The sequence below is a fragment of the Harmonia axyridis genome, chromosome 5 (genome assembly GCF_914767665.1).
Source record: "Harmonia axyridis chromosome 5, icHarAxyr1.1, whole genome shotgun sequence".
NCBI lineage: Eukaryota > Metazoa > Arthropoda > Insecta > Coleoptera > Coccinellidae > Harmonia > Harmonia axyridis.
Window position 1 is genome coordinate 28,898,063 of NC_059505.1, and position 26,116 is coordinate 28,924,178.

The following is a 26,116-nucleotide window of genomic DNA, read 5'->3' on the forward strand; positions in this document are numbered from 1 at the left end:
AATACAATACCTGATAATCTTCAAATTAATTTTTCAATTCATGTTTGATTGACTCGTTTGTTTAGAAGCGTTGTCTACACAAATAGAAGTCGTATTTTCGTTAAAACGGACTGGCAAACCTTAGCAAAGATTAGGTACCAATCCCAGCAATAAATCATGGGGACAAAAACCCGAAAGTTAATAAATCAAAGAATGCTGGACCTGCCTCTCAACTCCTGTTACGCTTTATTCTCTATTTTGGGATTACAAAGAGAGATAATGATCCTGAAGCGTCAAAAGGTTTGAGCGAAGACAGGCTTATGTAGGTACTGTGAATGTTTTTTTCAAGTAAGTCGCCTTCAATTTATCAACGTTTCTCGATGGAATTTTACAGTGAAAAAAACCAGAGATTAATGAACAATTTTATACAATTTCTTTATTATAGTTCTGTACAAAATTTACAAAAATCAACAATATGGTCCCTCAATTCCTGTGAGTTCAACGTCATATAATATACAATTCAATAAAAAAATATATCTACACCTAACTAGAACATGAGTTATCATCACGAGAAAATAGTTTGATAATTGCTGTACATATTTTGAGGCGCTGCGATGAAATTGATGTTATATTGAGGTTCTACATTTTCACTTTTAACCGGCACTTTAACAGATTGTTCACTGGATTCAGCATTTGAAGGAGGAGGTGTTGGAGATTTCTTGGAGTTCTTATGTGTCTTCAAATGTTTGGCAAGGTGGTCGGACCTCATGAACCTCTTCGTGCACACGTTGCAAACGAACCTTTTTTCACCTGTGTGAGTCCTGAGGTGCCTCTGTAGCTCATCTGACCTCGTGAACCTCTTTCCACAAAACAGCCAATTGCAGACGAAGGGTCTTTCACCAGTGTGCCATCTCAGATGGGCTTGCAGATGAGACGTCTTTCCATAAACCTTATCACAGCCTGGATAATGGCAGATGTGTAACTTCTTGGAGGCAGGTTTTCTAAGGCCGTTCTCTTCGTTGATACAATTTGGACATTGACATTTGATGCATCTTCTCGCTTTGGAACCCAAACCTGCCAAATCTGTCATGGAGATGTCCGATTTCATCATTTTCATGGACAATGATGACATGTAGTTTTGTGGCCACTGATAAGAATGGTATTGTTGGGTGGGGATGGTTTGTTGAGGTTGATAGCCACTGGTAGCGATGTCAGCTGGTGGAGGTGAATGTTGAAACCAATACTGGTTGCTGTGGTAACCCTGATGGGTATAAGGCGACTGGTAATGAGTGTAGTCTATTGAGGGATGTGATACTTCTAGTGGTGTTTGTGGTAAGTAACCATCACTGGAGCAAGAAGTTGTTGAAGCTGGTGATATTTGAGACTGCATTGCGAAAGGTTGGTGGCTATAGATCCTGGGGTAGGTTCCTACAAGAAGTGGTGACATCTGTAAAAAAAATTATCATTAGAATTTCAATGAATTATGGATTTCAATTGTCAAAAAAAATTAAGAAAGGAATTTATATTCCACCGAGACCCTCAGCATAATGCTCAGGAGGGTCAAAAACAGATGTTGAGGTTTTTTCAATAATGACTTGAAGGTCGTAAATATAGTAGCTGTCAATTTGTGTGTAATCCAATATAACTATACGGATTCCTAGAATAATATATAGCTATTTAGGGATTAGTATTCCCATCCCCGGCAGACATGTCAGTTGTCAACTTACAACAACAAAAAATCAACACCTACAATGATAGTCTAGTCAGTTGGTTTCTTCCGCATCTGGAAACTATACAAAAGAAGGTCCGCCTGGTGGTTTTAATCGAAAAGCCACAATTCTCTTTAGGCGCCGTTAAAAGATAAGTTATTGAACCCCTTATTCCTAGAATCTTTGGCGGTGTTTTAGGTCCCAAGATATTTAGGTGTATTAATATTCATAGAGATTCTCACGGTTAATATTATCGGACTTTTAGATCTCATTTGTACTATTCAGATGTGGGAACATCATATTCGATTTTTGGTGGGTTTGAAATTTGAAATAAGATTTTTCTTTGGATATTGGTATTTTTTGATTCACCGGATTGGGAATTTTATTATTTAATAAATATTATGGAATGGAAATAATGCGGATTTGAATGAGATAAATAATTCAAAAACGAAATATATCACCAGAAAAATATCACACAAAATTTTCATCGATATCAGAATGTCAGAGAAAGTCTATTAGTTCTTTTAGAGTAACTTAATTATCTTATAAGTAGGTATCAAAGTTCCTTTTAATTTTTGGAGAAGAAGTAATCAGTATTTCGAATATTTTTCAAATGGTAGGTGCTGTATTTTACAATTTAAAAAAAATATCTCAGATGCCAAATATTCTCTTAGATTAGGCAATTACCTATGATTTTCACTTGAGTTTTAATTAATTTATAGAGGAATGAAAAATTTTCTGCAACTGTGCAAATATTCTTTCAGAAAGTCAATTATCTTATAATTGAATACAATTCAAATGTATCTTTGACAGCAATGAATATGGTAAAATAATGAAAATTCACGTGAAAACGACTTATTATTATTATTATTAGTATTAAAATCCAATAAAGAGGAAGATGATTAAAAGAAGTTCTATAAAAAAGGTGATCCAATTTAAAATACTCTCAAATACCTAAGTGTTAAATTAGAAAAATTTAAAAATACTGAGAATAATAAAAAGGCCTAGAAAATAATTTTGACTGATTTTTCTCAATATTAAAAAGTAGAAGAAACAATTCGAAAAAGTGAACTAAACTGAAGGCCACTATTTTCGATGTTCACAAAAATTTCCAGATAAGTAGAAAATATGAAATTATTCATCTGAAGAACTTAAAGAAAATTCATTGAAGGAGGAAATATTCAAAGTTTCCAAAGTGATAGGGGATTATTCTTAGGATGTTCAGCAATGAGAAAAAATATTGATATTAGAAATTAGGAAAAATCGATGGAACGGAAATAATAAAATCAGAACTCCAATAAAAAAATGTAAGAACAGGTTCGAGAGAAAAAAATTCGAATAAATTGTAGTGTAAGGTCAGGATACTATAAATACGCACTTCCGTTGAACTCATAGACGAATAACTGGAATAAATCGACATCAGCACAAACCAATGATAACTCTAATAAAATTGTAAGCGTTAATAAAAGGGTCTGTGAGATGATTACTGTAATTACAACCAGGGCAAGAGTAAGAACGGCAAAAGAACACACGCACCTGAGTTTGCGCACTATTCTGTTGGCAGTACTGGAGCGGAGTTGCTGCTGCTGCCGAAGTCATCATCAAGCCCTAACGGTCACTTAAACGTTGCACTAATAACTGAGATTGCAGATTGTGGTGGAGGTCGTTTCGGCTCATCTAGTAGGCCGATATAAGAAAATCTCCGGTGCGCTAGAGGCGTGGCATGCGCAGTGATGCTGCGCTAATTTGGGCCCCGGGCCAAGACGAGGATACGGGGGTTGGATGAACCCTCGGGCCCGTCTTGAGATTATCTTGATCATTGTTTTCGATATTGCGCCCCAACCCCCTTGAATTGCATCGACTCCCACTACTATTAAGAGCTGGTGGCTTGTTGCGGCCCTTATGTCCCTCTGTGTAAATATTTTTTGTGATGGGCCGCCCTTTTTGGGGGATGAATCGAAAACTACCCTTTGATTGACAGGGGGGTTATTTCTATTTTTATTAATTTATGTATTTCTGGAAAAAAGGATATGGTAGTCTATGGTTAGGTTTGATAAAGAACTTATTAAAACTCAGATTGCAATTCATGTTTCAATGGAACATCATTGTGTATTTGTGAGAGTTATCTTCATTATTCCAATTCGAATGGAAGATTTTCGATTCAATCCATAGTGAAGCAATTTTTCGAATCAATTCGCTAAGATATTATGAAAAGAGTTGATTCAGTTACACCGCAAGTTTATCACAATTCTTCATTATTTATTTCATTCTCACAGTATATTGCAATGGAAAAATTCAACATTGAACTGTTTCAGTCGATATTATTTGGTCATTGAAAATGATTAAAAGTAATCAATAGAATTGGATATTAACAATTTGAGGATTACATTGTGTAACATGCAGTTTCGAACCCATTTCAAGTTCATCTTCAGGCACTGAAGGTTATAGGTACATGGTACAAATTGTGCAGAGTATTTATTTGAATTCAGTAGAAAAAGGTGATAAGAAAATAGAAAAAACTGACTATAAATAGAACCCCTCAGAGCTTGGATCGCATACCTATCTGCCCTGATACAAATAGTCGAAATTTTGCCAAAGTTCGAAGTAGGTAGGTATACTATTATGAGTTCAGAAATACTGAAATTTTGAAATATAATTCCATGATTTTAGCCATAAGCTGTATAGATAGATCATCGATTTCAGATTTCTATAGATTCCGCAGAATCTAAAGTTAAATGTGGTTTAAAGAATTAGCTACAACAATTACAATGGTTCTTCAAAGAATGCACATGAAATGGAAAGATGTTTATGACACAAAAATCAAAAAAAAAAATTTTAAATAATGAACCATTCTTCAGAACAATTTCGATCTCAATCTGTTGTCTAAAATCTTTCATTCCAACTAGTTTTAGGATCCACAATAGATGTAAAAAAACAACGAATCCAAGATTCATGAAATCGGCCATCATTCTGTGAAACACAAAGATGGACATTTCCTTAAAATTTCGAACGAATAGTTATATTAAAAGTTCATCGACCATTATTCCTACAGACGGTTTCTTCTTATTTCAACTGAATCGACAAATAAACATTCATCAATGAAATGTTGACTCGTATCAATTATTCAATTATTGGAATTTTTAATTGTTTCGACAAATTGTAAAGAAAAAGTTAGTCAGATTGATAAAAATTTAATTCATTCATTTTTGTAGTATATCATCTATATAAGAATGATACCTACTCACTCGATTTTCTCCCAAAACCTTTTTCAATTTGAAACGGTAACTCAAAGAAAAGATTATATTTACTCTTAATCCAGAAATATTCTCTCTATATATGTAGCAAATACGTTGATTCTGACACACCTTGTAGACAAAAATCGTGCGGGAATATCTCAGTTTTGGACAGATTTCATGGTTATATTCAATTATTATATGTTGGCACTTGGAACTCCACTGTCGTATGGATTTATCTATTATCTGTCAAATTTGTGATACAGAAAACAGATCCGCCAACCAACATTTTTCAATGTTAAAATCATTAAATTATATTTGTGAAAATATTCCATTAATTTCAATAAAAACCCAGTGAATTAGAGAAAATAGTGTGTAATACTGCTACAGAAGGCAAATTCTAACAGTCGTTCATTAAAAAACTCGCCACTTCGAAGCAGGTTTTTGAATTTTGAACTCTTGGAAGATTCAATGACTTCTGTTCTTGTATTATTAATAACTATTTTTCAATTATATAACATTCAATAAGCCCAGCATGCCCAAAAATATAAAAAAAATGTTTCATTAACTTACTCTCTGAAATGCACCATTTTTGAGATACAGAGTGTTGAAATAGGAAAAAATCTTTCTTCGCAAATATCTTTGGAATCTTTTGTTGTACAGAAAACAGCTTTCGTGCGCATTCTCTAATCATAATAAGCTAAATATTTTCTGTGGAATTTTTTTGTTCAAATTTCAATTGGTAAATGTTTTCAAGGGAAAGTAGGTGTTTTTCTCCCCAACTTCTACGCGAATTGAAAAAGTACGGTTTTCAGACTCCCATTTGAACTGAACCACCAATGTTTTCTACACAAAAAAATACTTCTGGTCATATGCTCTGAAATCGAGATAAATTTGTAACGTTACAATTGCCCATGAGACTCTAAAACCTAATTTCTAGGGGTGGTTTGGCTTATTTGGCAACAAAACTCCTACCCAGGTTCTTACAAATTTAATAAAATTAAAATATACAATGATCGATCCTTTTTACTCTAAACAAATAATGAAATAAAAACTTAACTTAAATCGGTTAAAATGAGTTACTCTGCTATTAGGATGGAACCTCTTCTGTGAATTATTTTTAGCCTTCTGAACACCAGATCTTATCAGGAAGCTATATATTCTTTCAGATTCAGGAACTAAAGTGGTTTAACATAAGTACTATTCCAACTTCTGTATCTCAAGGAAGTACTTCTTGATATTTTTCAATCCCAAGAAAGGTTTCTGTTGTTCCAATTCCACGGGAGGTGCTTTGAGAGAATGAACAAGGATACTAGAATACCTATGTTAACTGAATCTATAACTCCTTCTCGGGTTTCTTAACAAGAAATTATAAAGAAATCATTACATTTATCATAAAATAAACCTGAGAAAGAGTTTTGCGGAAATTGTTTGAAACAAAAAGAATCCTACCAAACCTGAAATACGTTTCGACAAGATGGATGACTCTAAAAAAAACGACTGTTTCAAATTAAATTAATTCGTTCTGGTGAGATTATTACTTGTTGGATACAAATATTCATTTCAACACTTACCGAGAATTCTGACACAATTCTTGTCGATAAATTAGATTCCAAATCTCAAATTAAATTAATAATGATTGAAATCTAAATCTTAGTTACGTATCCTTGCTGAAGTCTTGACAACTATTGAAAATCTCTCAGAAGATTCTCTCTAGATCCGCGCATCCGCGCTCCAAACGATGGTACACGATCAACTGACAAATCACCGCGTCTACGAAAATTCCAGTAGTGTAACAAAGACCGAAGCGTGCAAAATCGTTGCAAATTATTGTTTATGTTGAAAAACATGGTCTTTGCTGTTAACCTTTCTTTTGAAACGTCAAAAACTACAGGTTAACAATTTGAAAGTATTTTCTAAAAAACTGAACAATGCTTACTAAAGCCGTTTTCTATACGATAAAGGGTTCCGGAAATTTTCGCAAAAAAACGATTTATTTTCAATTTAAACACCCTGTAAATCTTTCTTTTTAATATTTTTGGACGAGCTATTACATCCTGAAGTCTTGCGCATATGTTTTGAAACGCCCTGTATACTTATTTCCTTTCTTTTTTTGTGCTTTTATTTCTGATAACAACTTCTAGAATCGTAAAAGGACAAAATTTCACAGTTACTATTGAAACCTTTAGGTAGGGTTATTGACAAAATGCAGCGTACAATGATGATGCTTACCTAATTCGTATTAGTTTTCAATGTTTTCATAATCTTCAGATTTCCAAACAAACAATACTGATGGGTGGAGACCCTGCTTCATATGACTCAAATAATTTTTTCTCGTAGAGTTGAGGATATTCAAGAATATAAGAGAAAACAATACCTAGACGAAATGGTTTAGTATAGTACTGTAAGTAATAGTAATTTACGTAACAAGTCCGGAAAATAGGGTTTTTTTGACGAATAGACAAAATTCCAGGACGAGCGTACGCTCGTCTGCGAGTCTGCGAGTTCAAAAAAACCATTTTCGGGCATGTTGCGTACAATATTTTTTCAGCAACCGTATAGAATAACAAATCAATGAGACGACTCATTTCTTTTATATACATTTTTATTCTTATTTTAATTAAACAGAACAGAAAATACCACATATGAACTTTTAGCCATTTTCTCGGTTGCTATGGTAATGATCAACTACATTTATTAGAAATATACCTACCAAGATTTTCATATTCACAAGGACACAAACGACGTGATTCTTTTCCGGCCTAGTCCGGGAAGTACGTACTTTCCGGACTAGGCCAGGAAATGCTACTTTCTCAGAGAAAAAGCGTCCGAGAAGTGAGCACTTCCCGGACGGTTGCCGAAAAAAAAATTGTAAAAAACCATATCTGAATATTCCTATAATTACTTGTTTTTTCACCAGTATACTTAATTACCTACGCTACTCACTATGATACTAGATATTATATTGGCAATCAAACAGTTCTTGTTTTTTCTTTTAGAAACCTCTTACGAATTCTACCCACAATGTTCACTATTACCCACGTTGAAAAGGTTAAAAAATCAAGAAAGTATTAGTCACAATGTTTCTCCCATCCCGCATGACATCATCAGTGCATCGAAAATAATTAAAAGAGTTCCTAAATGATTTCCACCCAATTTATTTCGAGCCAAAAACACTTGCAGGTACCAATGCAAACAAGATTATAGGGTTCTCATTTCCATCGTCCCGATATTTGGAGACCTATCACCCCGACCAGACGTTTTTCCATTACATAAAGCGATTAACTAGATTTTTTCGGCATGAAACAAAGGCATCATCCTCAGATCGTTATGATTTTTAAAGACCACACCACCCCCTGGTGTTAACAGGTACCGACAAAAGAAAAGTGTCAAGGGATCGAGTCTGGGACGCGGTCAGTCTTTTCGGTGACTTTGAAAGGAGGCTTCTATTGTCTGCCTGACTGATTCTGGGCTGACTTTTATGGGGCAGATCTTCTGTCTTACCGGGGCTCTGTGACTTACCGGGATGTTTTCTGTGCAAACAACAAAGAACCGTTGATAGGCATATTTATGATGGTAGTCGATGATCTGTGTGACCTTGCTGTTGGCTGCACTTGTTGGGGCGGTTAGTAGATCTTTCTGCTCAAGCTGGTGTAGGACGGTATGCACTGACCACAAGGGGATGGATAATGATTATGGTTATTTAGGGTTATAATTGTCGTCTTAAAGGATGCTCAGGGATCCTGAAGATTCTACTGAGTTATTTCTTGGCATTCCTTTTTATATGACTATAAAAGATGGCTATTCATTTGGTTCCAAATTGTCTAGTATCTATGCAGGGTGTTTCCAAATTAGACGTGAACCTTGGGGGACGTGTTAATATGGCTCATTTGCTGTCGTTTCAACCATATTTAGTTATAACCAAAAATCAACAGTTTACAAAATATTTGGGATTTTAAAAATATTTCTCACCTTACTTCATTTTTCGTCAATTTTTTCTACGTTGACCAAATTTGATTTTAATTTTGGATTATTTTCGAGGACAGCGAGAAGTCCGGACCTAACACCGTTAGAATATACGAAGCGGCGAGAAGATTAAGAGTACTTATATTTCAGGCGTAAAGTAACAACTGAAGAAATAAAAAAGAGGGTTCGTGCTTGTATAAGGAATGGAGCAAGTCATTTCAAACATAATTTGTGAATATATTTTTACTGAAATTTTGAGTTCAATTGAAATAAAAATATTCAATTCATTACTTTCCTTTTTATGTTTCAAAATCAAAATCTGCTGAAACAAAACTAGTGCCTGCATTTTAACGAAAACTTTTGGAGGAAATGAAAAGGGAATTTGGCAAGTTTTTGAAATAATTTTGTCATAGGTACATGAATAGTGGAATACGAAAGTTGCAGACGAATTAATTATAGAAATTTACTATTTTTTTCTTCAAACACCAACTTTCAAATCATACAAATTCTTATGCAACATCTAATACAGGATAGTTTTGCTTTTTCCGTACATGTCATATCCTTTTCTGATGAAAATAATTCAAAATTCAAATCAAACATGGTTAACGTAGAAAAAATTGACGAAGAATGAAGTAAAGTGAGAAATATTTTAAAGAACACAAAAACTCGAATAACTGGGAAACTGTTTATCAATATACAGGGTGTGGCGTAATTAATGGATAATCCTGTACTGGCGAATAGGGGAGGTCATGGCCGACCAGAAAATGTAAAGTTATGTTCAGTAAAAATATCATAGTTTTCGAGATATCGGACAATTTCATTTTTTTCTAAAAAGTGCACCTTTACTCCACTAATTTCAATGCCGTGATCACAAATCTTGTTATTTCTTTGGGCATTGTTTTTTATTTTACTCTCAAATAGCTGTACTAAGAGATAAACTACCAAATTCCTACCATCTTGCTTAATTAAGAAAAAAAAAGTAGGACTATCCTCATGTTTGCAAATTCACTTACTTTTTTCTTCAAGTTTGAGTCGTTATGGTGAAAAAAATGTATTGAGACCCTTGTGAACATTTCATAAATAAATTGTCAATTTCATTGCGGTACTAAAATGGTGTAATACATCTTATTCTTTCATTGGATGCTCGGAGTACGTTTCATTATTACATCTGAGGTACTAATTTCAGTGAAAGAGAGTTTTAGGGATTTGTGATGATACCTAATAATGGTTCAATAAAACACAGTAAAATTTTCACTATTTATTTTAAATTACAGTAAGTGCTAACATAAGTACACGCTGAACATCTTCTAATAAAAGATCGTTTCATTCGTCGCGCATATCTGGCTTGATTAATATTTCGAGCTGCTTCGTTAATGCGTGTGCGTAATTCTTAAACTGAAATTAGTACCTCAGTTGTAATAATGGAACGTACTCCGAGCACCCAATAAAAGAATAACATGTATTATACCATTTTAGAACCGCAATGAAATTGACAATTCATTTATGAAATGTTCACAAAGGTCTCAATACATTTTTTTTCATCATAACGACTGAAACTTAAAGAAAAAAGTAAGTGAATTTGCAAACATGAGGTTTATCCTACTTTTTTTTTCTTAATCAACAAGATGGTAGGAATTTGGTGGTTTATCTCTTAGTACAGCTATTTGAGAGTAAAATAGAAAACAATGCCCAAAGAAAAAACAAGATTTGTGATCACAGCATTGAAATTAGTAAGTAAAGGTGCACTTTTTAGAAAAAAATGAAATTGTCCGATATCTCGAAAACTATGATATTTTTACTGAACATAACTTTACATTTTCTGGTCGGCCATGACCTCCCCTATTCGCCAGTACAGGATTATCCATTAATTACGCCACACCCTGTATGTATATATGGCTCAATCGAAAGCAAATGAGTGATACTTACACCTCCTTCAAGGTTCACGTACTAATGTACACCCTGTACATTAGTTCTAAAGTTTAGACGTATATTTTCAAACCTGAATTATTTTCCTGAAACTTGACACAACAGCCAAGCATTTACTTGATAGGAAGTAGGTTTTAATGTTCATTACAGCTTCGATAGCATGTCAGAGATTAATTACAAAGAAGACCGACATGACTTTGAATAATTGTTTTTCTTTGACTGATCTGGTGCTTAATTCACCAAACTACTATTCAACATTTTCTCAAATTTGCAAAGTGTACAAAGCTGTTGCACAACAAAATGTGTTGAGCAATCATAGGATCTGTTGCACCATACAACTATGCAACTTTTCCTTGACTTAGCACTTCTGACTTTTCAATTTTGAATGCTTTTCGAGAAACGTAAGTTTATCATTTGAAAAGTGAAGTACCTAATTTGGTACTAGATCCCTGATCTCAAATGACCACTGATTATCACATACATATCTCACTAATTTTACATAAGAAAAGGTTTTCTTCTCGTTGAAATATTTCAAGAGTAATCCTTATCGATTTTTTTTCAAGCTTCACGAATATAAGTAAATTATTTTCTTTCATTTCTTTATACCTACAGGAATATCTTTCAAAAATGGATTCGGTGCTTCCAGAATCCCGAAAAAACATGTTGAAGTGCAAATTACAGAGTTCAGGACCATTGAAATCAGGCAACCAATTTGGACTAAGCCAATATTTCATCTATATGTTTGAAGTTTTTCAAGGCTAAACTAAAGAGAAAACAAACCAAATAGGTGAAGTTGAAGTAAAAAAATACTTATAGATAATTGAAAGGTAACAAAACAAAGTCGAAATTTAAAATGTTTTCTCAAGTTCAATTAGTGAAATAAATAAGATGAATTTTTGGGTATGGAGAATTTTGGAAATAAGCAGTAATACTTTGTTAATTGAATAAAGTCTAAATAAGAACGACATATACATTCAAAAGTCCAATATAAAACTAAAAATAATTTTAAGGAATATCATTCGTTCGACTTCGACAACACAAAGATACTGGATTACGAAATGAATGGAAAGAAAAGGATCATCAGCGAAATGATTTTTGAAAACTGAATTAGTCAACAATTATAGGGCCGATACACAAGATATACTTGACTTATAAGTCAAGTACCTATGTGCGAATTTATTAGATAGATATCGGGAATTCCACAACTCATAAATATAGGTATTAACACATGCTACATATCTCTATGATAATCAATATACTTATTACTTATTCAATAGTTTGTTCTGATACTGATTCCAATTTTGTAATAGACTTTTTAATGTGTACCTATGTGGTTCTTTCTTAAATTTGATTTTTCTAGCAAAGTCTTATCAACCGGTAATTTTGTATATCCTTTGTACCCAAACAAATCATCTTCAATCGACTAAATTAACTTGTCAAAATATACAATATATACAATATTTTGTTACCTTTTATTTATACATTTTTGTTACTTCAACTTACCTGTATCTACCTATTTTGTACCTATTTCCTGTAGCCTTAATAAATTTAAAATATGTACTTAGACTTACCTATAGGTATTTTATACGAAAGGTTGGCTTAGTCCAAATGATCCTTACCTTCTACCTTGTAATTTGAAGAAAATTTTTTCGAAAATGAATTTTAATATTCTATCAAGTTAATATCTTGCTTTTTGAAGTAATGGAATTTCAGAAAAGTAATTTCAAACGCTTTAATAAATATATATATATTTCAAAATTCAAACTTAAAAGAGCTAATTTTGGGATCTTCCGACTGAAATACCTATAAGGTAATAATACGTTAAAATTTCTGCAGTAGCCATGCTATTGCTATTGCAGAAATTTTGCATGAATCCTTAGATCAATATCTCTTTAGATGTAGGTGTACGAAATGAATTTTATAGTTTATACCTAATCATTATAATTCCCATCACCCACAATGGTGATGGTGTGGCTTGATTGAATCAAGGAACACTTATGCATTATAAGTCATATTTTTCATATCAAGTGTAATAAACAATTTTTCTTTGTTGAAACTTATTTATCCCCATAATTTATATAATCTGATGTATTATTGGTATTTGATCTGTAGAAACGTTCGTTTATATTTTGACGTTAATAGAAATCAAAATAAAAAAAAAAATTTTGTAAAAGACAATCCCTAAAGATCAAATACCCAATACATCACATAATTTTTCTATACCAAATTTCATAAATATGCCTTGACTTTTTTATTGGAGACAATGCCAGAAGACCTATGAGGTGTAGTTTCAAGAAATATATTTTTATATGTATAATTCCCTGAAGGAAATATACAGTACATTAACAATCCATAACTATATTTTAATTATTGAAAACTTCAATTAGGTAGGTATCTAAAACCATTTTTATTTGAAATAATTACAATACTAAACACAATGAATCAATGAAATTATTGAAATTCATGGACTTGAAATATGACTTAGTAATGTCTATGCAAAAAAATGAGGGAAGCAATGTTTCATATATTTTTTTCGAGAAATTTCTGATTTTTTAAATAAATTTAGTGTTTCGTTTATACAACACAGTAAAAGAGTAACGCAAGATTCAACAGTTACAGGCAACCCTTGGAAATTTTCATAATTCCTTTCTATCATTCTTTTATTTCTTATGATTCTGAATGAAATGTGATTCCTCTTTCACGGTGTTTCGTACGAAAATTAATCTTTTTTATTTATAAGAAAATGAGAACTTTGTAGAGATAAAGGAAGGAAAGTTTGTAAATTCTTTCAATATAATCAGCCCTATGTTAGGTTTAAAGAAAATACGTTAAAATATTTTTATGCAAGTAATCATTACATAAGCTACCATCAACTGTGTTGAAAAAATAGAAGTGTATAGCTATCAACAAATTTTTTCGTTAACTAAACGAATTATAATAGGAAAGCCGAATATAATATATTTAAATCAATTATGGGTAGAAAAGAAGAGACATTCATAGTTTCTATTTGTGTAAGATGAAAAAGTTCATGAATTAGTGAAATTTGTCCATATAAAAATTTATCAAATGAAATCCATTGTTTTACGTATAGATAAATGTGATGTGTGCGTACCGATTTTTAAAATATAATAAATATTACATTTCTTTCGATGACGATACTGGATTCACTTTTATATTTTTTGTGGTTCATAATATGTTACGCGTAGTGAAAACATTTTCACCTCAAAGCAATAAAATATATTTATTTGCTGGCGGTTCTTTTGGCAAACGTATTATGTGTTGCCTGTCTCAGGTCACGCATGCGTAATGAACGCGGAGCATTATACTTCAATTAATTCGTATTTCATTCAAATTTTTCACTTATTTTACATTTGATTTTCAATAAAATACTCTTTTCATTATTATGATAGAAGTAAAGAACGTCCTTAGAAATAATATATATTCTGTTGAGTTGACTATCGGTAACAACACTTCAACAACTTGCTCACTAACTTCCGACTGGGAGCGTGGCGTCTCCTGTAATCCAGCTACTTTGGAGGTCGGGTTCAGTGGATGGTTTGAGATCAGGAGTCCTTGTGGTAAAGCGTCTTACGTTGACTGGGCGTCCGCACTAAGCTTGGCATCAATATAGTCATCCTAGAGGAGTCTGGGATGACCAGGTTAGCCAAGGAGGGGCGAACCGGGCCAGGGAGGGAACTCAGCAGCCAAAAGTCCCCGTGTCGAGCAGTAGTAGGATCGCGCCTGGGAGTGGGAACTTTACAACAGCCTGATCAATATAGCTAGACCTGGATCTTTTTGTCCTTTTTTTTCTCATTGTATTTATCATCATCCAATATTTGTATATTTCAAATGTCAATAACGCTTCGAAAGGCTTTTAATTTTTTTAAATTCGAGAATTTAAATTGTTCAAATTTTTAAGGTTTCATTATGTAGGGTACAATGACGATTTAATGGAAGGTATACTACCTCAGTAAAACATAAAAAATTGCATCCAGCAAAGACGCAATGTCTATTCCAACTCCGCTATTATATATTTATCATAATTTATTCCATACTTTTGAGCTATAATATTTTGTTCTGATGAATAATCGTGTGCACATAGAGTTCTCACAGATGCGGGTTCCGTTGAAGATCTATGGATTGAATACAAGGCAAACCTATATTTATTCAAAACAAAATACCTGTATTTACCTATTTACCTTTTTATTTTCTCATGTCATGAGGACCAACTGTAAAAAATCGAGACCAACGTGTTTTCGTATTTGTAATAAGTTCTTCAACTTTCCAAGAAAATCATGGACAACCCTAATTCTTGTTTATTTTGAATATCTATTTTCAAAACAAAAGTTAAGCGTTCAACGGGTATATTTTTTCATTTCTAAATTGAAGGTTTTCAAAGTCATATTTTTTACAATGAATGAAATAAAGAAATACTTACTAAATTAGTGTGAACAGCATAAAAGCATTAACCAGACTGCTGCGGCCATCTAGTGTTTCAATGTAGAGTTACATAGAGGTAACCGGTACGAAATGAAGTTTTCTTCATTCATTCATTCATATGATATGATGATATATGATATGAAAATCAAGTTTTCTTCCTCATGTCATTACGAAAACAAATTTTCTTCTTCAATTGTAGTTTTCTTCCTCATTACATGATGATTGTCACAGAGTACGTTGAACATAATCAAACATAGATGGAGAAATGTTTCATCAAACTATAAATTTATGGAAAATAATAACTACAAAGATATATTCGAATTTTATTATTTTGTAGTGTAATTCCTATAATTTTTTGCAACCGCAGACGTTCCAAATTTTAATTGAATTGAATCCAATAATGATAAGAATGGGGATATTGTTGATATTCAAAGATAATCATAACAGCCAAAATATAACATCATACGAAATTATTACTTTGGGAAATTAAAGAGAAGATGCAAATAATCAAATGAAACTTTTTTTGTTCAGTATAGATACCTTCAGGCAACACATTCATTGTGAACAGGTGGCAATTCCTGCCTGGATATAACATCCTCAAAGGAAATAACTGTCCATTCTAATCATCTTAGGAAATGAACGAAAGTCCCATGCAATTCCTCATCAAGGTGTTCTCATTTATTATTGCAGTCAGGCAAGAATTATCATTTTTTATATGCTACGTGACTTGATTCAGTAGAAAGACCAACTATTTGAGCATTCTATAATCCAGTTTTTAGCCAAAATTTGACATTGAAATTGTTGGCGTTGCCGCTATGAGCCGGATTTCTGAGAATTTACAACGATGCTGCAAAAACATTCTGAAAAATCGATATTTATGCACCAATTCGTTTCAATACACATTTTTTGCATGATACCTCATGAAAAATGAATAAATTAAGCTGACTTCATGAAATGAATAAAAATAGAATACCTATATCCATAAATTTTTTTGAGATGTTTCAATTTAATTAAAACGAATATTGGATGTTAGCAAAAATTGAGCAAAGCAGTAGTGTGAATTCCAGATGTTGACCAATTCAATCTTTTGGTATCCAACTCATATCTATTCTCACATGAAGAAAATTTTCCTCAATTGTGTCTACTGTCTGGTTATTAGGTACCTACGTGTCAATGCCAACGTTTTTTTAAAAGTTCAATGCTTGACCTTTATTCGTTTGGAACAAATGACACATTAAAAAGAAAGGAAAATAATTCGAGTATATTAGAAAGAAATCATAATTTCCTGAAAAACCGGTATACATTAAAGCAATTTATGCTAAATATTGATCGTCTTCGATTTCTTCAATAACTTATGACGATTTAATGACTTCGATGTATTCGACTTGGCAACGCTGCTCGAATCATCAATAAAAGTGGGTAGGATAAGTTGGGAATCCGAGCAACGCAACCGGCAATTTCTGACAGTCAGTGTTCAATTCAAGAAGGTCTTTTGTTTTCTATTGTAGGAATTTGAGCGAGATTTTCTCCTAATTCAACTGTAAGTACGAATGCTTTTTTATGTCACCTTCATTTCATGAATTTGTGTCAATTTGTTTTGAGGTTAGAACGCAAAGTCATGTTGACAAAATAAAGTTTTTTTCCATTTATCTTGGAAGCAAATGCTCCGTTTCTATCCTTCAATTTGAACCTTGAACTCTGGAAAGATTTTTTGTATTCCGTTAGGTCACTTTTGATATTCGATAAGGGATAAGGCAGATTTTCATTTAACAACCAGGGACGTAATTAGGCGTTCAGCAATTTGTTATATAAATAATCATCCCTTGCTATTAAAATTCTTATTTTATTTTTTATTCGGAAAAAATGAACTGCCCCTTCAATGAATGAAACAAGCATACAAATTCATTCTCTGAGTTCGACTGTACGATGCATTAATTTTAAAGTTCGAAAATATTCATCTTTCTACGAAATTGCCGCATATTTTATATCTTGCAGTAACTGTAATCAAACTTTTATATATTCTGAATGAATGCTTTTTATATTCGTTCATTCCCAGAAGAGACGCCGTTAAAAAGATATAACGGCTTCTTAGAACAGGTCTCCATTATTGCAACAGAAGGAAGTATTGAAGCCCGACTAAAATTTCTTTCCGAGTGATTTTGTGAGTCGAATTATTTTATGCTAGTGAATTGAGTTGATTGCTGGAAATTTTTCGCTTTCTTGACACCTAACTGTCTTCAAGTACCGAATATTGCACTCACCTACCGAAAGATATAAAAATTTCTTATTCAATGGTATCACATAATCGACTATAAAACGTAAATTTGGTATTTATTATTTTATTGGAAAGTGATATTGATTGACCTAAGTCCAATGTCTCCTCATGGTTTCCACTAATAAATAAGAAATTAATATAGAATTCACGTAAAAAAAAAATTCGAATTCTGTTTGTCATGGATGAAATTTTCATTTTTAATTACCTTCCTAATTGCTCGACAACGATTAAACAAATTTCAGCGTAAAATCAGGAATGTGTGAAGGTTACCTACCAGTTTATGAATTTTTCTGGTTTTGGGTAATGGATAAATTATTTTTATAGTTTTCATGTTGATATATCGTCCTCAGTATTATTAATAATTTTTTGTTTTATTTTTCAGAACATGTCTGCCGATGCGGTAAGTTGATTTTTCTCCGCCCAAAAGCAATAAACTTTGACTGACGAATTCAATTTCTGCCAATACTGTTATCACTTTGTAAATAACCTGTGATTATTCAATTGAATGTTATCATTGATCATATACCTTAAATCTTATAAATATCAGACAATTGGAAATTACACACCTTGAATCAACACAATTTCAATCGAAATCCATATTTATGTTCAAATAAAAAATATGTTTACAGAACGTTGCACTTAATTGAGTCAATAATTATTCTTCTAAGATCGTCATGAATGTTAGCTTCGACCTTAAAATACTTTCGGTTTATGTTTTATTCTTTGAAATCAGATGAGAACATTTACGTAGAATAGAAAAATAACATCCATGAAGGTTGTGGTTTCACAGCGACTTTCACCTAGTTATAATGATTGATATTCATTTCAATTTATTCTGAATTTTCTTATGCAAACCAATCTGTCTGCAATCATTGATTTGGTTGCATAAATGAATATCCATTCGATTTCTATATTTTTACTAATTTTTTTTTATATGAAATCATTAGAAATTCAACACTGCTGTAGAAGATGTCAGGAAATTGAAATCCAAACCATCTGACAATGATCTCTTGGAACTGTACGCTTTGTTCAAGCAAGCTACAGTTGGTGACAACACTACCAGTAAGTATGATAACTAAAATAAATGCTAACATACCTTTATCTGAACATGCGTTTGAAATATATCACCCTAACTAAAGATCATGAAGATGATAAGTTGTAAAAAAGCTCCGAGTTACATACATATTGACATCGAAATTACCGGAAAGGAATCGTCGAACCCAAAATTGCATGTGATTGTAACAGCCAATCATCAGGACCATAATTTTTCAGCTGCCTGGCTTGCATTTTCGTCATTATCAAAGTAAAACTGTAAAATATAGCTTATTTTCTCTTTGACACGCGCTTAAACTTAACTGAGACAACTAATCACAAAACTACCAGTTAAGGTTTTGTAGGACGAAATCTCTATAGTGACTTAATTAAACATAGTGGCGACAATTCGTTCAATTTGAGCCTAAAAATAGCGTATGGGGACATGGAACCATAGAACTTGAGAATACAATTTATTGAACTGAACTGACACACGTCAGAATCAAAATGAAATTGAAGAATACTACAGTGACTAAATAAAATGAGCCTTACATTTTGAATAAATCCCGGAAATCAGGTAAATGGTGAATGTCAACAAAAAGCCGCCATATTTAGGCTCAGCCAATCAAAATCTAGACCACGCTTGTCGCCATCTGTGGTTTATTTAGTCACTGTAGAAATCTCATTTTTCTTTATCCATCTAGTAGAAAAATAATGGTTTTCTTTTCATTACACCGAATTCAATAATATTTTGAAGATTTGGTTTTTATACCTATAGATATTTATGTGATCTTTTTATAGCTCGCCCTGGTATGTTGGACCTGAAAGGAAAAGCCAAATGGGATGCTTGGACCAAACAAAAAGGAGTGTCTGCAGATACCGCCAAAGAGCAATATGTTGCTAAGGTCAGTTCTCTGATTGACACTATTGGTCTACAATAAATTCACCTGGTAATTTGTTTTATATTTATACTTGTGCATCACTTTGTAAGCATTTGATAGTTTTATAAGAAATATATTGTTATGTTGGTCTAGTTTTGTGTTTTATTTATTGGAATGAAAAAAAACGAAATTATATTCTCTTGAACCATAGATTCTTCTGAAATGAAAAATGATTTTGGTAAGCTAGATTTCAAGATGTTATTTTCCATTAAAAATTAATAATATTCCACTCTATTCCACTTTTACTTCTAGAAAGTTGAAGAAAAAAAATGAATTGAATTTTGATATACATTTGAGTAGAAATAATATGCAAGAATGATGTTAATGTATATTAATTATTATAGTCATTTGTGGATCAGTATTGAAGATCACACTTTGTTGATAATTTCAATTCACAAAAAAATTAAATTAAATTTTTGGTACTACAATATACTGAAATAAAGAAAAACATTTTTTGAATTATACAGTCATTTTAAATTATTTGTAACATCGTAGTGATCTTTTAAGAGTTCTCTAATATACAGGAAACATATGATGAAATTTCAGATTTAGCTATCATGAATTGTATATATTATAAATTCTTATTAGAATTTTCCCAACTTTTATACTTAAGTGATTTGAAAATATTTCAACACCCACTACGTTACGGTTTTATAACAACCTTAGGAAGTTAGTTATACGTTCTCTACAATGAATGAACTTCCACTTCTTTTTACTATTCATGATATGGAAATTGTACTATTTCGAATCACAATTTTACCAAGGACAAATGCTCTGTGACGTATAAATCATATCAAATATATATTTCCTTGAAATGGTAGGTCAGTGATGAAATTGTATTAATTAAGCGAAGTTTTTAAATATTAATGACTAGTTTGCAAATTCAAATTGTGATTACCCTGAGTTTTCTCTAAAATCAAAAAAGAACTCATTTCATTCTTGAAAGATGTATGGAATGTATCATTTATTTGCTCTAGATATATACCTATCCATGTACTAATTTTATGTGATTTAATGAAAGCTCAGAGCAATATCAAGTTTTGATACTTTTTTATGGAATAACACAAATTTTTACATATCATACATTCATAAAATTCTTTATGTCAACTCAAAAAAAAATTTGACATTCAGAAACAACCTTGTACCCATTGGCTCATATCACCTCTGCAGTATTTGTAGGTGGTCCAGGCATTGAATCCATCTCCACTCAATCTTGTATGTTCATTATAAACCTTCTGCGCACATCTGACGTCATTCACGATATCGGCATCCCTGAACCTCCAGCATTCTGTGTTGCAACCTTTACCAGGTCCACCACCTTCGGTGCACCAGTAGATTTGGCTGATCTGAAGGATACCGTGATCTCCAGAACTCCAGTTACGTGCAGCGGTGTCAAAGTTGGATTCCTTTTGGGCTATGCAGGTCCTGAAATCAATTCAGCTATTTACCTATATATAAAAAAGTAGCTATGGAAGGACATCATGTTCAAACGACTGCACCAAATTGGATAATTCTTTCTTTGTTATGTTCATTACTGGTATGAGAAGGTTTATACAACAGAATAATTCCGAAAAAATTGTACAGAAAAGAAAAAAACGGCTTTGCTTTTTCCTCTTTGACACTCCGAAGGATGCATTTCGGGTTGCTTGACAGAACGTGCAAAGCTGGGGCGGGCAGCTAGTCTTTTATAATATCTGGTTGGCGTAGTTCATTAGAACACTTTCATTCAATTGAAAATTCCAGAAAGAACATTTATCAGGCACTCCACATTAAAAATAACTTGTGAATATTTTTTATTTTTCGAATGTCTGATGAATGTTCTCATTGAAATGTTCAATGTTCCTAATGCAATATACAATACAAAATAATTTATAGTTATATTCCAAAAAGGTCAGATATAATTATGTTATACCTACAGATTCGCTAAAAAACATTAACATTTTCATTTAATTAAATTCTACCTTCTAGGTACGTCTACCCTAAGAAGATTAAAAATCTTGAAAAATTGCTGGGTATTCGAAAGCCTGAATGTTACTCACCAAGTAGGTATCTGGTTTCTTGGCACTCCCAGATTTGCTAGTGCCCTAGCAAATTCACACCTTCCATAAATTCTGGCTTCAGTCCCAAACAAACATACACACAAAGTGAAACCAAATAAAGCTAAAGATCTCATTTTGGAGGATTACTTTCAGCGATTCAGAAGTAAAGCGCTAAGACACAATATTTATACCTGCAATACGTATTTTTGTCAGTGGTTTTCCTCGTCTGTGGCTGTTATCTTTTGGAAGTGTTTCCCAGAGGAATTTCCAGATAATTGCATCAATATTGCTTCATTCGTACATTTCAGTTGCACTCTTTCAGTTCTCATACTGAAAGAGAGGGGGAACACTAAGATAACAAGATATTTTTTCGGCCACCGTCCGGGAAGTGCTCACTTCCCTGACGCTTTTTTCTGAGAAAGTAGCATTTCCCGGCCTAGTCCGGAAAAGAATCATTGAATCATAGAATCCATAGCAACCGAGATAACTGCTGACAGTTCATATGAAATTAGTTGTCAAAAATTTGCATGTTTTTTGATCGCAATCGCAATAAAATATGGAAAGCAGCAGCGATAGTGTTATTTTACATGGTTGCCGAAAAAATATTGTACGCAACACGCCCGAAAATGGTTTTTTTGGACTCACAGACTTCCAGGACGAGCGTAAGGGAGTCCTGGAATTTTGTCTATTCGTCCAAAAAAACCATATTTTCCGGACTTGTTACGTAAATTACTATATAATTGCCCCATTATAATAAATTACAAGAATCGATTCTATTTTTATTTTCATTCTCTTCCCGGAATGTATATGGACTTTTCAATTTAAAGAGAACATGCACAATAGGGTTCATAGAATTCAAAATATTTGGTGAATATTATATTAAAGGTATAAAAATATTTCAATGTTATAAAAATTTTCAACAGGACTATTTTTGTTTTTCCTTATTATCGACTTTTTTTCTGAATATTTTCTGAGTAGATATCGTATTTTACACAAAATAACCATCACCAAAGATATACACATAGAAACTGCAATGATATCTAAGAAGAAATATTGATATCGTTCCATTTTCAACAATGGCTTAGTTTGTCAAATATCAAAAAGATGATAGCTGAAAAAGTGACAGCTGCACAGATAGCGGGCTATGCAAAACCTTTTATTGGAAAACCCTTTATTTGAGTTAAGGCTTTTGACCAGCTGAATCTGCTGTATTATAAACTTTTTTCTAACCATCAATTTATTAGCTATTACTAGTTACTACGCAATCGATTCCATCAACTTAACAGTTAATTTAATTAAAATTTTGATGAAATTTAAGTGTACCAATTGAATTAATTTCACAGTTAAGGAACTTCAATATTTCGGCCACATAAATAGAGGAAAGAAGAACAGGTTTTTGCATCTTAAAATGCAGGGAAAAATCTTGGGAAATAGGTCAATTGGTAGCAGAAGAAATTTATGGCCGTTTAACTCACGCCAATGGTTCAAATGTTTGTGTTCACAGATATTCAGGGCGTCTGTGTCCAAAATAAAAATTGCCATGATGATAATCGATCTCCGTTAGGAGATGACACCTTGAAAAGAAGATAGGTTTCTACCTATCTTCTTCTTAAGAATGTAATGATTACGAAACCTAATAGAGTGAAACCAACTTTTTAAAGCAGCAGCATCTAATAAAAGTAAAGATAGCAATGACGATACGAACCTTCCTTTCGGAGATGGCACTTGATTTATGGTTCTGCTGTATTATAAACTTTTTTCTAACCATCAATTTATTAGCTATTACTAGTTACTACGCAATCGATTCCATCAACTTAACAGTTAATTTAATTAAAATTTTGATGAAATTTTGCCAAAACTTTCGGGATATACATTATAACCACTGGAAAATCCTTCAGATTATTTACCATTATACATAGAAGGAGGAAAATTGGGCATAACACAGAATCAGAATCAATTATATAATATTTTTTTGATATTTAAAAAAAAAAATGTCTCTACAAAATAAAAAATATATCAGATAAGGTGAACTGGTAAATTTATCAGGATATGTAGGTACATAGGAATGACATCAGCAAAATTAGCTTTGATTATAAATAGGAACTAAATCTTATGAGATTCAAGCGCAAATATGTGCAATGATTCATCTTTTAATGGACAAATTAAAATACTACATTACATCAATGGATCGTCTATGCAAATTTGAGGAAAGAGGTGAAATATTTGGTTGTCCAGTTCTAAGGAAAAAAAAACATTTTTTCAGTTACTCGATTAATTGATTCGACTATGCCTTCAGTTAGAGTTAGTTATTATGTTTTGCTTAAGAAAGTGCTGAATGATTTTTCTGCACAAAAGTATGTGGGTACTCGAACAAAAATATTTTTATTTAGAAAATACTTTCGGATTATACTTACTTGAAACAATATTTTTCTGAAGTCAAAAATCAACTGACAAAGCACTACTTCCAGCTTTGTCATGAATCATCCTACAAATACCCAATTGAATATTGGATGGAGCTATTCAAGTATTGACGTAAGCATTATTCATCAGAAAATGAATTCAAAGATTCTCTCATAAAAGGTCATTATTATATTATGATAATATCAATAGGTAGATGAAAAAGATTGATGTAATGATGAAATCAATTAATCATTTCCGCTAACTCACCTTTGGCAGTTTTTTGGGATCTGTTAGATGCAATCCACCCTCTAAGTTAATAGTGATAGGAGTAATAGGTCTGGCAGGGAAAGTACGGGATTTGCATAAACACTAAGCTGGCTTTTGCATCGACCACAGAGCTTGGTGGACAGTCTTCACCGAAATATTTATTGAGATTTCTTCCAAGAGAACTCAAAAGAAAATTATTGAGTAACCCGAGTCCTAAAATAGCCGTAGAGCTTATCATTCTCTCTTTGAGAATGAGTGGAGTCGAGTAGCCAAGTTCCGACATTGGATAGATAACAGGGTGCATTGCATTTCCCAAAATAGAGTGCATAAATGGATGACCATCCATTGTGGTGAGACCAATGAAAGGAGCTTTAATTTTGCATGTTATTGATGTCCATACCGGCATTAGCATTTCTATCATCAACAGATCGAAATCAGGATTCTCCATTATTTTGATGAAAGCAGGATGACTAAATTGATAATCAAAAATGGTATCGGCAACTTTTGGATCATATAATATTATAAACATTGATCCGGCAGTTCTTCACTAAAACATCTTTAATTCCTTGATTTTCGAAGACTTATATAATTCACTATAATCTATTTGTGTTATATTTTCGTTTTCTTTCATCGGATCTGTAGTAATCAAAGTTATTTTGTGGCCTTTTTTGCTAATTCGGTCCATATAGGTCTATAAGTCATTTGATGGCTCAGAAACGGAGATTGGACCACTTCTAAAATGTTGGCGCCACCAATAGCATTAAAACCGACAGCGCCAAACAAAAAAATAAGGGGAATTTCATTTTGGAAATGTTCACGAAATCATATGAGGACTGTTTTCATCTCAGAATTAGTTTGTTATTAGTAGTAATGGTCTTAAGTATCTATAGGGAATTCCACCAATATCATAAGTGAACATTTTTTTATCGACGATGAAACCTAGAATATCAAGTGGAACAATTGTATCAATCGAATCTTGATTTCAGTGGAAAAGAAGAGGAAACAAACAAGTATTTTCATAATCCCTCCAATTAATCTGTCATAAATATTCAACCATTTTATATCTCGTTGAAGAAAAAAAATCTTCAATTCGTTGATATTCATTTAGAAGATAACTGATCAGCTGCTCAGAGTCGTGGAATATGCATCAACCGATTTAGAATGGATGCATATATGTGGTGTTCTATTTTTTGATATTTCTAAGGCTTTCGACACCTAGAGGCTAGTCTTCAAACTTCATGAAGCGAAAGTTCTTCTTCCGATGTATCAATTCTTTCTTCCGTTTATCATGAATCTCTCATTCAGGGAATAATCTCCCTAACAATCTCTGACCCTAGAATTCTTGAAGCCAGAATCCCCCAAGGTAATGTGATGTCTCCTCTTATACATATATTCAGCATACATAGCCGTCATCCCCAAGTCTGACTGATATTCTCTAGCCATATCCTCCAATTGGCAACCAAACATCTTCAGGACGGCGTAACGAACTTCAACAAGTTACAAATCATTCAACTCCTTCCTAAAATTGCTCTACAAACTCATGAGAAAGCGCAACCCCAACCGATTAGTCAGAAAATCCCTCGAGTACGAAGTATATTTTACCTGATACAAGCGTAAATTAAATAAATAAATCAAATATTTTCGCCTGTGAGGACGAATAAAAAAGTGATGCGCAGCCTAAGGCGCCATCTATTGGAAAATCACAGAGTTAGTAGCTGTACAGGCCTATTGAGGTTGTTGTCTCCACAGCAAAATGTCTCTTTCCAACAAGCTTGCTTTTTCTCTATAAGTCCACCATTCGTCCGGCCATGTCTTACGCATGAAGGGCTTGGGAATACGCCTCAAAGATGTATCTGCAGAGACTTCAAGTCTTGCAGAATACGATACTGAGACGAGCCGTTAACGCACC

General features: G+C 32.8%; 3 protein-coding genes across 3 annotated transcripts; 1 reads left to right on the forward strand and 2 right to left on the reverse strand.

The window, feature by feature from the left end:
* Positions 1 to 447: 447 nt before the first annotated feature.
* LOC123680176 (transcription factor Sp9-like) lies at positions 448 to 3,576 on the reverse strand. The gene is made up of 2 exons (XM_045617951.1): positions 3,225 to 3,576; positions 448 to 1,426 (listed from the first exon to the last, which is right to left on the reverse strand). The coding sequence occupies exons 1-2, from the start codon at positions 3,288 to 3,290 to the stop codon at positions 545 to 547; spliced, it is 948 nt and encodes a 315-aa protein (XP_045473907.1). The 5' UTR covers positions 3,291 to 3,576; the 3' UTR covers positions 448 to 544.
* A 13,046-nt stretch (positions 3,577 to 16,622) lies between these two features.
* On the forward strand, positions 16,623 to 19,593 carry LOC123680135 (acyl-CoA-binding protein homolog). The gene is made up of 4 exons (XM_045617848.1): positions 16,623 to 16,793; positions 17,911 to 17,928; positions 18,476 to 18,590; positions 19,362 to 19,593. Exons 2-4 carry the CDS (start codon positions 17,914 to 17,916, stop codon positions 19,499 to 19,501), a joined length of 270 nt encoding a protein of 89 aa, XP_045473804.1. The 5' UTR covers positions 16,623 to 16,793; positions 17,911 to 17,913; the 3' UTR covers positions 19,502 to 19,593.
* Positions 19,594 to 19,817: 224 nt separating this feature from the next.
* LOC123680134 (lysozyme C-like) lies at positions 19,818 to 21,709 on the reverse strand. The gene is made up of 2 exons (XM_045617847.1): positions 21,541 to 21,709; positions 19,818 to 20,926 (listed from the first exon to the last, which is right to left on the reverse strand). Exons 1-2 carry the CDS (start codon positions 21,672 to 21,674, stop codon positions 20,629 to 20,631), a joined length of 432 nt encoding a protein of 143 aa, XP_045473803.1. The 5' UTR covers positions 21,675 to 21,709; the 3' UTR covers positions 19,818 to 20,628.
* Between the last annotated feature and the right edge of the window lie 4,407 nt (positions 21,710 to 26,116).